At 34.7% G+C, this 15,369-nt stretch overlaps 1 protein-coding gene across 1 annotated transcript; it reads left to right on the top strand.

Annotated features, from left to right (window-relative positions):
• The first annotated feature begins 7,662 nt into the window (after positions 1 to 7,662).
• Positions 7,663 to 15,369, top strand: LOC110935588 (rop guanine nucleotide exchange factor 12). Its single transcript, XM_022177960.2, has 7 exons — positions 7,663 to 7,957; positions 8,030 to 8,146; positions 9,886 to 10,037; positions 10,105 to 10,179; positions 10,755 to 11,024; positions 11,930 to 12,250; positions 14,733 to 15,369. Exons 1-7 carry the CDS (start codon positions 7,894 to 7,896, stop codon positions 15,141 to 15,143), a joined length of 1,410 nt encoding a protein of 469 aa, XP_022033652.1. The 5' UTR covers positions 7,663 to 7,893; the 3' UTR covers positions 15,144 to 15,369.

Here is a 15,369-nt window from a genome sequence, read left to right as displayed (position 1 = left end):
TAGTTATATACAAATATTATTTGTGATATTAATATTTGGTAAATGTCTAAAATTCAGATGGCCGACGCGGGAAATCAAGAAAATCTGAATAACGATAACCAGAGTAACAATAACGTGGTTAATGAGAATCTGAACAACGATAACAACGGAAACCAAATGGATAATAGTGCCATTCAGCATATTGTGGCACAGGGAATTATAGATGCGATGCCCTTTATTATTCAAACTGTTCAAGAAGCGAATAATAAAAGTAAGCATAGCAGTAAGCGACCAACTGAACCAGAAAACAGCGTGAACAATGAACTTGTACTTCAAGCGCCCATTCCTAAAAGAAGAAGAACCATTCCACATGGTTGTTCTTACAAAGAATTCTGGTCCTGCAAGCCAATAGAATTCTCGGGCAATGAAGGACCCATTGCAACTTTACGCTGGATAGAGAAAACTGAGGCAGTTCTGAAAATAAGCAAGTGTGCTGAAGAAGATAAAATAATGTTTGCCTCAAATCTATTTAAGAATGCAGCCCTAGAATGGTGGAACACTATTCTCCAAACCAGAGGAAGTGATAGGGTTTATAACATGGAGTGGGAGGAATTTAAGAACATGGTAGAAAGGAAATTCTGCCCTCCCAATGAAAAAGAACAAATAGCAAATAAATTTCTAAATCTTAGAATGACCGGGGTAGACAGTAAAGGTTACACTACCACATTCTTTGAATATGCTAGGATAGTGCCAAACCTTGCATCACCTGAACCGGTATTAATTTCCCGTTACATCTGGGGATTAATTGGAGAAATTAGACATGCAGTCAAGGCAGCTAGACCTCAAACCATAGAAGAAGCTGTAGAACTAGCTAATACCTTGACAGATGAACTAATCCGTACTAGGGAAGAAGATCAGAGGAGAAACTTAACCCAAAGGCTTACCCAAGAATTCCGTTCTGGGAATTCTAACCGTAGAAATATAGGTTCTACCTCTGCACCATACTGCAGGAACTGCAGGAAGAAGCATTCTGGGAGATGCTCCAATTACTGCAATTTCTGTAAGTTGCCAGGTCACAAGGAAGAAAATTGCAGAAGAAAAACCAGTAATGGAATGTGCTACAATTGTGGAGAAAAAGGTCATATTAGGACCAACTGCCCAAAGTTGACTCCAGCTGCAAACAACAAGAACCCTAAAAATGCTAGAGCATTCGTTTTGACTGCAGACGAAGCCAAGATGATTCCAGACGTCATTGCTGGTACGTTTTTAGTTAATGATATTTTTGCTAAAGTATTATTTGACTCTGGTGCAAACCAAAGTTTTATTAATACTTCGTTTTGCAAATTCCTAAATAAATCATTAACTAAACTACCACAAGAATGTCTAGTAGAAACCGCAAATGGAGAAACTGTTAAGATTTCTGAAATCTTGCAGGGGGCAAGGATAGAAATTTTAAATCAAAAATTTATAGCAAACCTCTACCCAATGAATCTGGCTGGATTTGATGTTGTGCTAGGAATGGATTGGTTAATAGCCAATAAAGCCAGTATTTTATGTGATCAAAAGACAATTCAATTAAAGTCACCAAGAGGTGAAAGGATTTCAATTAAAGGAGATAAACCCTTTAGATCCACTAAATTCATCTCTGTGATGAAAACTGCAAGTTGTATAAGAAAAGGATCTATAGTGTATTGGATTTCGATAATCACTAACACTAAAGGAAAAGAATTAAAAGATATTCCAGTAGTATCCCAATTTTCAGATGTCTTTCCAGAAGAATTACCAGGATTACCGCCAGACAGGGAAGTTGAATTTAGAATCCATCTGCTACCAGGAACAGCACCAATTGCCAAAGCACCTTACCGTTTGGCACCCGCTGAAATGCAAGAATTGAAGAAACAATTGGATGAATTGTTGGAAAAAGGATTCATACAGCCAAGTTCATCGCCATGGGGAGCACCGATATTATTTGTCAAAAAGAAGGACGGATCAATGCGTATGTGCATTGACTACCGTGAATTGAACAAAGTCACGATTAAGAATCGGTACCCATTACCAAGAATCGATGATTTGTTTGATCAACTTCAAGGAGCTAGATTTTTCTCTAAGATCGATTTAAGATCAGGATATCATCAATTAAAGGTACAGGAAGAGGATATTCCTAAAACCGCATTCAGAACAAGGTACGGTCATTATGAATTTACTGTCATGCCATTTGGTTTAACCAATGCCCCAGCCGCATTTATGGACATGATGAACCGAATATGTAAGCCATATTTGGATAAATTCATAATTGTCTTCATAGATGATATTCTAATTTACTCTAAAAGTAAAGAAGAGCATGCTAAGCACTTGCACTTACTTTTAAGCCTGTTAAGAAAAGAAAAGCTTTATGCTAAGTTTTCAAAGTGTGAGTTTTGGTTAGAACAGGTACAATTTCTCGGACATTTAGTGAATCATGAAGGAATTCATGTAGACCCAGCAAAGATTGAGGCAATCACTAAATGGAAAACCCCTGAATCACCAACTGAGGTTAGAAGTTTCTTAGGATTGGCCGGTTATTATAGAAGATTTATTCGAGATTTTTCTAGAATAGCCATTCCTTTGACTAAGTTAACCTGTAAATCTGTTAAGTTTGAATGGGGACCAAAACAAGAAGAAGCTTTTAGAATCCTTAAGCAAAGATTAACCCATGCACCTATATTAGCATTACCAGAAGGAAATGAAGATTTTGTAATTTACTGTGATGCTTCTAAATTAGGTTATGGATGTGTATTGATGCAACGTCGAAAGGTTATAGCTTACGCCTCTAGACAACTTAAGAGTCATGAAGGAAATTATTCAACCCATGATTTGGAATTAGGAGCTATAATTTTTGCCCTTAAGATTTGGAGACATTATCTTTATGGTAGTAAGTTTACCATATTCACAGATCATAAAAGTTTAAGGTATGTCTTCGGGCAAAAAGAGTTGAATATGAGACAAAGGCGTTGGATGGAATTGCTTAGCGATTACGACTGTGATATTCAGTATCATGCAGGAAAAGCCAATGTAGTGGCTGATGCTTTAAGCCGAAAATATTATGAAAAGCCAAAAAGGGTACATTCTCTTAAATTAAATCTGCAAGTAGATTTAAATGAACAGATTAGAAAAGCACAAGATTCAGTAATCAAGGAAGATACTGAAAAATTAAAAGGAATGATTAAGGAATTAGAAAAAGGAACGGATGGAATTTGGAGATTTCATAAAAAGAGAACCTGGATACCTAAATTAGGAAACTTACGTCACCGTATATTAGAAGAAGCCCATAAATCTAAATATACGATGCATCCAGGAAGTGATAAAATGTACCAGGATTTAAGGAAAAATTTCTGGTGGATAGGAATGAAAAAGGATGTAGCGGCATATGTTTCTAAATGTTTAACTTGCTCACAAGTTAAAGCTGAACATCAGAAACCCTCAGGTTTGTTACAACAATTAGAAATGCCAGTCTGGAAATGGGAATTGATAACAATGGATTTTGTTACTAAATTACCCAAAACAAGAAAAGGTAATGATACAATCTGGGTGATTGTAGATAGATTAACCAAATCAGCTCATTTCTTACCAATGAAAGAAACCTTTAGTATGGAACAGTTAGCCAAATTATATGTAAATGAAATCGTTTCTTTACATGGCATTCCTTTATCAATTGTTTCTGATAGAGATAGTCGTTTTACTTCTCATTTTTGGTCAAGTTTTCAAAAAGCAATGGGAACTAAGCTGAACCTAAGCACCGCTTATCATCCTCAAACAGACGGACAAAGTGAAAGAACAATTCAGACGATGGAAGATATGCTTAGAGCTTGTGTAATTGACTTCGGAGGTAATTGGGACGAACACTTACCTTTGATAGAATTTTCTTATAATAACAGTTATCATACAAGTATCAATGCTGCACCATTCGAAGCACTTTATGGAAGAAAGTGCAGAACCCCAGTCTGTTGGGCGGAAATTGGAGAAAAACAACTATCTGGACCCGAGATAGTACAAGAAACAACCGACAAAATTATTCAAGTCAAGGAACGATTGAAAGCCGCACGTGATCGCCAGAAGAGCTACGCTGACAACAGGCGTAAACCCTTAGAATTTCAAGTAGGAGATAGAGTATTATTGAAAGTCTCTCCCTGGAAAGGAATAGTAAGATTCATCAAAAGAGGAAAGCTAAGTCCCAGGTATATTGGACCTTTTGAAATTATCAGAAGAATAGGACCTGTAGCCTATCAGCTACGACTGCCAGAGGAAATGGCAGGAATACATGATGTGTTTCATGTATCTAATCTTAAAAAGTGTCTAGCCGACGAATCACTCATAGTACCTCTTAAGGATATAGAGGTTAATGAACAACTCAAGTTTGTAGAAAAGCCACTGCAAATTGAAGATAGGAAAATTAAGAATCTCAAGCATAAAAGACTAGTTTTGGTCAAAGTGAAGTGGGACTCCAAAAGAGGACCCGAGTATACATGGGAACTTGAGTCAGAAATGAAAAAGAAATATCCACACTTGTTCCAGTAGATCTCGAGGACGAGCTCTAAAACAAGGTGGGGAGGATATAACAACCCTCGGTAAAACCGACATCCTCATAATAATCCTGATACCCTAATATATCTTTAAATGTATCTAATTGTCTTTATATGTATCCCGTATGTGCAAACCGAGCCCCGAACTAGATTATATTATATAAAATAAATAAAAACAATAAAACTTAAGCCGAGGCGGGCCGCGTAGGGCCTCACCTCAAGCTTAAGCGGGTCGCGCGAGTAGGTAACCAGAATTCACCAAAACCTTAAGCCCAAGCGGGCCGCGTACATGGTGGGTTAAGTCCATGCGGGCCGCGAGTGTCCGGATTTGTGGCGTGACCCGGAGCGGCCACGTGTCCAACTCGTGTCGAACCTATAGGATGACCCGGACAAGCTATGCCTTGACCCGGAGTTGACGCGGGCCGCGTGAACCCGGCCCAAACTCCACGCGGGCCGCCTGGAAGTCCAATTTCAGCACTATAAATAGGAGGCATCGGGCATTCAGTCTGATCGTTCAATTTTCGTTCTTTCTCTCTCACTTTTAAATAGCGGGCATTATACCCGAGTCCAATACCCCCTAAAATAGCGAGGTTCTGCTACGATGTAAGTATTATAACCCCTGGAGACGTATTAGATACGCTGCCCGATTGATCTAGGGTTCCGTAACGGCTGTCGTGGTTCTGCCCGACGTAGTCGTTGGAATGCTGTCTCGGGGAGGGTATTACTAATGTTAATATGGGTTATTATACTAACACACGTGCATTTGTGTAAATTATAGATATTCACCAGGAAATCATAAAGGATAACCTAAAACAACAATGTGAGTTGATCCACTTTTTGTTAACTGTTTTTACAAAACCTTGCATACTTTTACATGAAAATAACAGTTATTGAGTATTTGTAAGAATACAATTATCACGGGTATGTTGGGGTTTTGTATACAAAATTGGTTACAACCTGGATATGGAACCTGGATATGGAGTAACATTACCACAAGTCGGGTATCGACAGTACCATGGGTGATAATTGATATAACTTGGAAACAAATGTAATTGCGGGATGCGCCCTCAATACTGTTCACTGTGACTTTTATTTAAACTTGATTAAACTGGGATTCACTCACCAGTATTTCCCACTGACAAAACCTTTTTAAAACGCGTTTCAGGTAACGCAATGTGAAAGCCAAATAGAAGCCAGCTGGACAGCACTGGAGGCTTGGAAAAGTGGCAATAAAAGTTACCTAAATAAAAAGAAAGCGTTTTATTTCAATAAAGTGGGATTTATCCCTGTAATTCAGTTTGTAATAAAAACTTGGGTTTTTCCCATGTGTTTAATATTATAAAATATGGTGGTTTACTCTGATTTAAATATTTCCTAACTACGGTCCTGATGAAATTTCCGCTGCCAAATTGGATAAATAAACGTGATACCACCGCAACTGGCTCACGACCGCCCGTTCCCGGGAACTAGGGATCGGGGGTTGTGACATTTACCCCTCACCTGTTTGATTGTTGCTTTCTGGTTTTCACATATTTGAACATTTTTAGCATGACATGTACAAACACTTGGTTCCAAACAAGCCAAACATTTACAAAATCTAACCAGGTTTAATTAAAGTATTATCAAACAAATGGTTATTGGATTTTATCATCCTTAACTATTGGCTATTTGTCGCTACCACCCCCAACTATTACTTTGATGCCCGTCACCTCCAACTTAACACATAGTGTGTTCTGTCACTATGTCGTTAACTGATCACTAACTTTTGATCTTGGTACTATACTTTTGGGGGTGTCATAGGGATCTTAGAAAGGTTTTCGGGATCTTAGGACACCCCAAAAGTATAGTAACAAGATCAAAAGTAAGTGATTAGTTAATAACGTGGTGACATAACACACTAAGTGTTAAGTTAAGGGTGACATACGTCAAAGTAATAATTAAGAGTGGCAACGACCAATAGCCAATAATTAAAGATAATAAAATCCAATAACCCTCAAACAAAACTAAATCTCTAACTTATACTAGGAGCACAATACAAATTACCCGAACTATCTTAATGGCTCCAACTAATGAGGAACCACCACCTCATTTTAACCAAATCCAGCCCAAATACCCTAATTCTTTTTCTTTTCCCTTCTTTTTTCAAATTAAAATTAAATCATACATTTAAAAAGACAAATATTAATTAATTTCATAACTTAAATAAATATAACAACAATTAAATTAAAAACAATAATTATCTTAAAAATCATAATTATTTAATTAAACTACTCTTCGTCCTACTCATCCGATGAATCGAGTGGAAACCAAAACTTACAATCCATCTTGTGGTACAAAACTTGAATGAAAATTTGTTTGTAAATAGAAGGAATGAGAATATGAAATTGGTATTTTGAGTATAAAAAAAAGAGATGAGCTTATTTTAAGTGAAGTTGGTATTTCATAGTTTAAATACAATTCTTTTATATAAATTTAAACGATCAAAATGACCGTTGTAGAACGATCACTTCAACAATCCAATGCGGCAAAGAGTACCAACTAACTCTATTTAATCAAACTATCCGATGGTTGCAACGGTATAGCCGTAATATCCAAACAAACCGAATTGTGATACTCGATGGTGCACCCACTACCCTAAACTAATATAACAATCTCTTATTATTAAAACAATTTCCTTTTTTAAGGATTCAATTTCCACTTAAAAGTACTTTTTTTTTATTTCATCTTAATTCAATTTCCACTTAAAAGTTCTTTTTTATTATTTCATCTTAATTCAATTTCCATTAAAAGTACCTTTTTATTATTTCATCTTAATTCAATTTCCACTTAAAAGTACCTTTTTATTATTTCATCTTAATTCAATTTCCAATTAAAAGTACCTTTTTATTATTTCTTTTTTTATTTCATCTTAATTCAGTTTCCACTTAAAAGTACTTTTTTTAATTATTTCATCTTAACTCAATTTCCACTTAAAAGTACTTTTTTTATCATTTCATCTTAATTCAATTTCCACTTAAAAGTACCTTTTTATTATTTTTTTTTATTATTTCATCTTAATTCAATTTCCACTTAAAACTACTTTTTTTATTATTTCATCTTTGAATTCTATTTCTAACATGCACCCCACGTTCCCACATCCTTCTTCTAACAACCAATTTTTTTTTCATCTTTCCAAAAACACATTCCATTTTACTCCCTACATTGCAAACAAAACAATCATCAATTCTTCATTCATCAAATCTCCCTTCTGATTCACCATTGCTGTCACAATATCCTTCAGTTTTCGTTCGTTTAATATCATTTTCGACAACAATTCTGCTGCGATTCGCTAATCTTTTGACCATTTTACGATCAAATGGAGGAGGGTAAATCAGATGCCAATTTAGATGTAGACCCTGAACTTGAGGAGATATATGCAGGTGAATTGTAATGTTTATAGAGGTTTTTTTTTTTTTTTTTTTTTGAAAATTTGATTTTTATGTGGTGAACAGATATGGAAATAATGAAGGAGCGCTTCGCGAAACTGTTGTTAGGCGAAGATATGTCGGGTGGAGGAAAAGGTGTTTCGTCGGCTTTGGCTTTGTCGAATGCGATCACGAATCTCGCAGGTAATAGATGTTGATTTTGTAGGATTGTGTTTTTTTTTAAGTTATTATGGAGGAAATAGGGGGAAATGATGATTTTTGGGATGTTAAATGTGTTAAATAGTGTTATAGGGATATATTGATGAAGAAGATGGAAAAGAGGATTTACAAGATTTTTGTAATGTGTTTCAGTTTGGTTCGGTTTTGTTTAAACTCGAAACCAAACTGAAAACATTTTGGTTTTTTTTTTTACACAAGAACTTTGTAATGTGTTTCGGTTTGGTTCGGTTTTGTTTAAACTCGAAACCAAACTGAAAACATTTCGGTTTTTTTTTTTTTTTTTTACAAACCGAAAACGTTTTATTATAGTTTTAAGTTTTAAGTGGTTCGGTTTTTTCTTCTTCTTCTTGCGTTTTGCTTTGGATTTGGCAAATTGTGCATTTAAAAATAATAGGTTATCATTATTAATTAATAATCTAAAAGACCTAGTTTTAATGAATTAACAAGAACAGTTTTGATTCGTATTTTTTGGGGGTTTTAATTTAACATTTCTAATGTAACCGAAACAAATTAAAAGAAAAAAAAAATCAGTAACTTATTTTTAATGGTTTGGTTTTCCGGTTTTTAGCTTGCTTGTATATTGCATTGGATCAGTCTACAACTTCACATACTTCCATTAACATTCTAAAGAAATCATACAAAAAAGTTCGAAACTTACATAGTTTCAAATATAAGGTCCCTGTATTTTTTCAAGAGTTAAATGTCATTTTAGTCCATGTGGTTTGAGCTATTTTGTCAGTTTAGTCCAAAGGTTTCATTTTTGGCGCGTGGGTCCAAAAAGGTTTCATCGTTGCAATTTTAGTCCACTGGGTTAACTTCATCCATTTTTTCTGTTAACGAGAAAGACAATTCGGTCATTTTATATGTAATTCTGTGAACTAGAAGGGCAATTCAACCATATAAGATAACCAAATTGCCTTTCTCGTTAACAGAAATAATGGATGAAGTTAACCTAGTGGACTAAAATGGCAACGGTGAAACCTTTTTGGACCCACAAGCGAAAAATTAACCTTTGGACTAAACTAGTAAAATGGCCTAAACCACAGGGACTAAAATGGCATTTAACTCTTTTTTCAAAGTTAATACTTACTAAATTTTGTTTCTGTTAATCAACCATATATAAAAGAGAGTTTTTTTTTTTTTTTTTTTTTTTTTTTTTTTTTTTTTTTTTACAGAAATGGATAAGTTTCGATGACTTAGCACTTACATTTATGTATGTTTGCATAAGACAAACACAATTTAGGGTCTTTATTAACAACAATGAATCAATGATAGTGTTGAGACTTAACTAATGACAAAACAAAGGAAGGGTCCGGACACCGGATTTTTCTATGTAAAAAGTCGATTTATAAGAAAAAACATATGTTTGGTGCTGGTGGCACAATGATACCCAGTCGTCCGTTAGTGATCCAAATTTGCCGTTCAAAAAAAATATTTTTTTTTATTTTATGAAAAAATGATTTTCTTACGATGTAGAAAAACTTTATGTGTCCACCCTCGGATCGAAAAGTTATGGTTCGTCACTAGACTTAACTAGATTTTATTTAAAAGTATGTAGGGCAGATTTCCCATAGATTTTTCTATATGTTTCCTTATATACGGTCTCGGGCTAGGTACCAACCAACCATGGGTAAACCAACACTAGCGAGACCAAAATCAAGTTTATTATCCAACAACACGGGTTCAAATTTCTTGTTTTACAGCTTCCGTATTTGGAGAAATTTCGCAATTGGAACCCATGTCACCCGATAGTAAAGCAAGGTGGCGTAAAGAAATCGATTGGTTGTTATCTGTCACCGATCACATTGTTGAATTTGTACCTTCAAAACAAAATACAAATGGCATAATGATGGAGGTACCAATCTTTTTTTACGCGTTTTTTTTTTAAATTTTAAAGCTACTAAATCTTATAATTTTAATAGATTATGATTACAAGGCAACGAAGTGATGTACGTGGGAATATTCCTGCCCTAAAGAAGCTTGACGGAATGCTCTTGGTATGAAGAAAGACGTTTTATTGTACTTGTTACTTTGAACTGACAACAATACACGATAATAAGGGTCAAATACATATATATCTTTTTGAAAAGAGTTAAACGCCATTTTAGTCCCTGTGGTTTGGGCTATTTTGCCAGTTTAGTCCAAAGGTTTCATTTTTAACATGTGGGTCCAAAAATGTTTCACCGTTGCCATTTTAGTCCACTGGGTTAACTCCACCCATTTTTTCTGTTAACTAGAAGACCAATTCGGTCATTTTATATGGCTGAATTGCCCTTTTAGTTAACAGAATTTCATACAAAATTACCGAATTGGCCTTCTCGTTAACAGAAAAAATGGATGAAGTTAACCCAGTGGACTAAAATGGAAACTGTGAAACCTTTTTGGACCCACAGGTTAAAAATGAAACATTTGGACTAAACTGGCAAAATGACCCAAACCACAGGGACTAAAATGGCATTTAACTAATTTTAAAATTTCCACAAGTCGTCTAAATATGATATTATCGTTTTTGATATTTTTAAACACTATTGCATGCATCTAATTAAAACTAACATAGTTTATGTGAACACAGGAATGCTTAGATAATTTTAAGGATCAAAATGAATTTAGCTATGTACCTAAAGACAATGCTGGATCAAAATCAAGTAAGAAAAGGGAAGACGATAAATGGTGGTTACCGACTCCAAAGGTTCCTCCAAACGGTTTATCTGATCTTACACGAAGATGGTTAAACTTTCAAAAAGACTCCGCGAATCAAGTACTCAAAGCAGCTATGGCTATGAATGCTCACATTCTTACAGAGATGGAAATCCCAGAAAGTTACATTGAATCCCTCCCTAAGGTAAGTGTATATGAAAAAAGTGAAAAAACTTTTGAAGGGTAATTTTGACATAGTTACCATTTGGGGAGGAGGGGTCAAAAATGTAATTTAGTTTGATTTTTGTATTTTAGAACTGCGACATGCAATCCCTAATTCTACACCACCTAAATACCCATAATGGGGGTTTGAACCCTAATCACATGGTTGAGGGAAATTCACCATTGCAAGTTTAATATGTATTAGAGTAAAGTACATGGATGGTACCTGTGGTTTACCAAAATTTTGGATTTGATCCGTAATATTCCAAAAATAAATGAATAGTCCATGTGGTTTGCACTTTGGAATGCATTTAGTCCCTAACCAACAAATTTAAAGCTTTTAGCATGTCCAAGTTAGGGATCAAATGCGTTACAAAGTGCATACCACAGGGACCGTTTATGCAATTTTGGAAAAAGTTAGGGTCTATATGTGTTTGAAAGTGCAAACCACAAGTACCAATTGTATACTTTTGAAAAACTATGGCTCAAATCCAAAATTATGATAAACTACAGGGACCATCCGTGTACTTTACTCATTATATTATGATATGATGTTGTAATTTGTTTTTAAATAATGGTAGTCAAAATGACATTTTTAAATCTGTTGTTCTATATATGTTACCCTTTTAACTAAAAAAACCACTCTCACGTTGTGCTAATAAGATATAAGGAAATAGAAAAAGTGAATGAGAATGAATTTTATGTATCAAATGTAAAACAACAATTACAAATATTTATAGGATTCTCACACGTTTTTTGTTAATGTCTTTTATACGCTCCCGTCTTTCAATTTTCCCTAAAAAATAACCTTTTATGCAATTTTTCGTATCAAAAGTTGCTAAAGGGACCGTTTCATCGAGTTGACAACAAGTGATGACTTTGTAACAGAATGGACGAGCAAGCTTAGGAGACACGATCTACAAAAATATTACAGTTGATCACTTCGATCCAGATAATTTCCTTGCAGCTATGGACTTAACTTCGGAGCATAAAATTCTTGATCTAAAAAACAGAATTGAAGCATCCGTTGTGATATGGAGAAGAAAAATGACAAATAAAGATGGAAAATCAGGATGGGGTTCGGGTGTGAGTATAGAGAAAAGAGAACAATTTGAAGATAGAGCGGAAACAATATTACTTATATTAAAACATCGGTATCCTGGTATTTCTCAATCTGCATTAGATGTCAGCAAAATCGAAAACAATCGGGTAAGAGCTTTGACACACATATTTACATAGATTTTACGTGTTTTGTGTTAATAATGTGGGTTGATTTAGGTTATTTCCAAATGCCACCCAATGTCCCAAAGTGTGTTTGAATGGTTACAACTTATTTCACGGTTATCACAAAAAAGTTATATACTTTCCAAAAAAAAAAAAAGAAAAAAAAAAGAAAAGAAAAAACCATTAACTTTCTTGACTAAGTTTGTAATTGAATAAGAATTCTTACATCTTTTTGGGTGAAGAAAGTATCAAGATTTGAACCCAAAATTTATCATGTAAATGATAGTCTTTGTTAACTATACTATGAAAGATATTAGTATTGTAATAATCCAAGATATATAAACAAAATACACTCCAAAAGCATTTAATCTCATTTATTATTTTTGTTTAAAAAAATATAACTTTTTGGATATAACTAACATGGGTAGGGATATGGTAAAAAGTGTCTAAAATGTAAGAAGGGTAAGAAGTGTTTTAAACCATTGGATATTTGATCTAATGGTTGAGATCAATAGGGTATAAAATGTAAATTGTGTTTTAATTAGAAGGACCTTATGTAAAAATTGAAGGGCAATAGTGACTTTTCCAACATTTCAAAATATGGTAACCGTTTCAAAACCCCCATCAACCTTCCTAAAGATCAGCGAATTATATGGTAACCAGCGAATTATATGGTAACCGTCACCAATCTCCAAAAAATCAACGAATTTCTTCATACTTTATCATAAATAGATCTATAATCAGATTCATGGCGTGGTGTTTTAAAAAACTGGATAAATTGACTATGATTCAGGGCATGGTGTTTTATCTGGAGACATTGTTCATGTCGTGGTGTTTTATACGCTTATGATTCAAGTCATGGTGTTTTATCTGGAGACATTGTTCATGGCGTAGTGTTTTATCAATAGAAAACGTTCACAGATTTTAAAACACCATGACTATGATTCAAGTCATGGTGTTTTATCTGGAGACATTGTTCATGGCGTGGTGTTTTAAAACATCTATGATTCAAGTCATAGTGTTTTATTAGGAGACATTGTTCATGGCGTGGTGTTTTATCAATACAAAAACATCCCAAGATTTTAAAACACAATGACTATGATTCAAGTCATGGTGTTTTATCTGTAGACATTGTTCATGGTGTGGTGTTTTAAACATCTATGATTCAAGTCACGGTGTTTTATATGGAGACATTGTATAATCAGATTCATGACGTGGTGTTTTAAAATAACTGGATAAATTGACTATGATTCAAGTCATGGTGTTTTATCTAGAATCCAGAAAACATTGTATTGTGATCACATTCATGGTGTTTTAACATCTGGACAATCAAAATACAAAATATTCCCATATTTTAAAACACCATGACCATGATTCAAGTCACGATCAGAAATGAGGATGACGAAGATGAAAGACGATGACGGTGAATGATTTGTGGAGACGAAAGAAATTGGTGACGGTGGTCGGAGATGCATGTGTGTTCAAATCGGAGAAGATGACGTGAAGATGATGATGAAACAATCAATCCCTAAAAATTCTCATGGCCAGTTTTTTTTTCAGTTATATTATAAATCAATTAAATGACAAAAAAATACAATTACTAATCTACCCTTTTGAATTAATTAAGAGGAGGGACACTTGTCATTCCAAGATTATTTCTTACACTTCTTACAAAAGATGGACTTTTTACAGGATCCTTTACCTAACTAACATAACAAAATACTTATATTAAACTTTCAATTTAACTTTAGATATAACTAACATAACAAAATAACTTATATTAAACTTTCAATTTAACATAGTAACATATTTTATGTAATATTTTTATAAAAACATCAGAAGTAATTACGACGTCTTCCGGTTATTGAATTTCATTCGACCCTAAGACTATACGGTGTGGGAGGGCATAAAAAGAGGGAGTGAAGCGCCATGCGACAACCATGTCAGCACCTGTTAGAAAAGTGGCGTGATGCCAAAAAGTGCGGGGTGGGATGGGGTGTGGAAGGATAGCGTAGTGTGACACGTGGCATACACATTTTGTATTTAGAAATTAAAACAAATCTACTTAATTTTAAAAAAAACATTAATATAATCATCCACCAACCATTTGCCGCCACGTCATCAACACCATCTCCTCCACGCGGGCGAGTTCTTGCCACCCTCTCCTCCACGCCACCCTAAACGTCGCTGGCGGGCCAGTGTGCCAGCGTGGTTGAGCGCTCCACGCCGCACCCCGTATGGTCTAATGGACAAGTAAAGCAGTCGGTTTGATGACCCCGGTTATGAAAACATTGTTTTTTTTTTTTGAATGGTTATGGTTTTATCAAAAATTTTAAAAAGTTTGAGGATCACATAGAAGTTATTTAAATTGATGTTGATGGTTTTTTACTTTTTTTTCACATCTCATTTGGCCATTTTGTCACCTTTGGAACAAACCATCCTAATTGACAGGTTGCAATATTGACAGGATGTAGGTCATGCAGTCCTTGAGAGCTATTCAAGAGTACTAGAAAGCTTAGCACACAAGGTAATGTCGCGAATCGAAGACGTATTACACGCCGATAATCTAGTAAAAAATCCATCAAGCGATCTAAAACGAAACTCTCTTAAAGATTCAGCATCAAGAGCATCAGGAAAATTCCCTAATGCAAAAGAAGAGTTAGAAAAAATTAATTACGCAAATGCCCCTACCTCGATGACATTATCCGATTTCATGGGTTGGACTTTAGAACAAGAAAACGAATCCAAAGAAGACCTATCAAATGGAAATGAAACCGCAAAGTTAGGAAAACAAACATCGGCTACAAATAGCAAGAAACTTTCGTATATAGAAAGGCTCGAGACGTTAGGAGGAAGAAGTCCATCATCTCGTCAGTGACCGCGATGTTGATGTTAGAAAAAGTGTAAGTGAAGTTATAGACATTAATGAAGTTTCATGTGTAAATATTCAGACTTACATAGAGTCTGCAATTTTGTCATGTGTATATATAGGGGATGCAAAAGCACTTTAGATAAGTGCTAATAGCTAATCTTGTACAATTAACATTATATTTCAACTTTCACCATTGTAAAAATATATGGTTATTATGAAGAATTTACAGCAA

The sequence above is a fragment of the Helianthus annuus genome, chromosome 4 (assembly GCF_002127325.2).
Source record: "Helianthus annuus cultivar XRQ/B chromosome 4, HanXRQr2.0-SUNRISE, whole genome shotgun sequence".
Lineage (NCBI taxonomy): Eukaryota > Viridiplantae > Streptophyta > Magnoliopsida > Asterales > Asteraceae > Helianthus > Helianthus annuus.
The sequence above is the reverse complement of the archived record's forward strand: the minus strand, read 5'-3'. Positions and strand labels throughout refer to the sequence as shown.

Bases quoted from the DNA above. Each gene is read 5' to 3' on its own strand.
- LOC110935588 (XM_022177960.2), top strand. From the start codon at position 7,894: ATGGAGGAGGGTAAATCAGATGCCAATTTAGATGTAGACCCTGAACTT. The intron at 8,147-9,885 runs GTAATAGATGTT...CTTGTTTTACAG, and splicing joins TGCGATCACGAATCTCGCAG to CTTCCGTATTTGGAGAAATT. The intron at 10,038-10,104 runs GTACCAATCTTT...TAATTTTAATAG, and splicing joins CAAATGGCATAATGATGGAG to ATTATGATTACAAGGCAACG.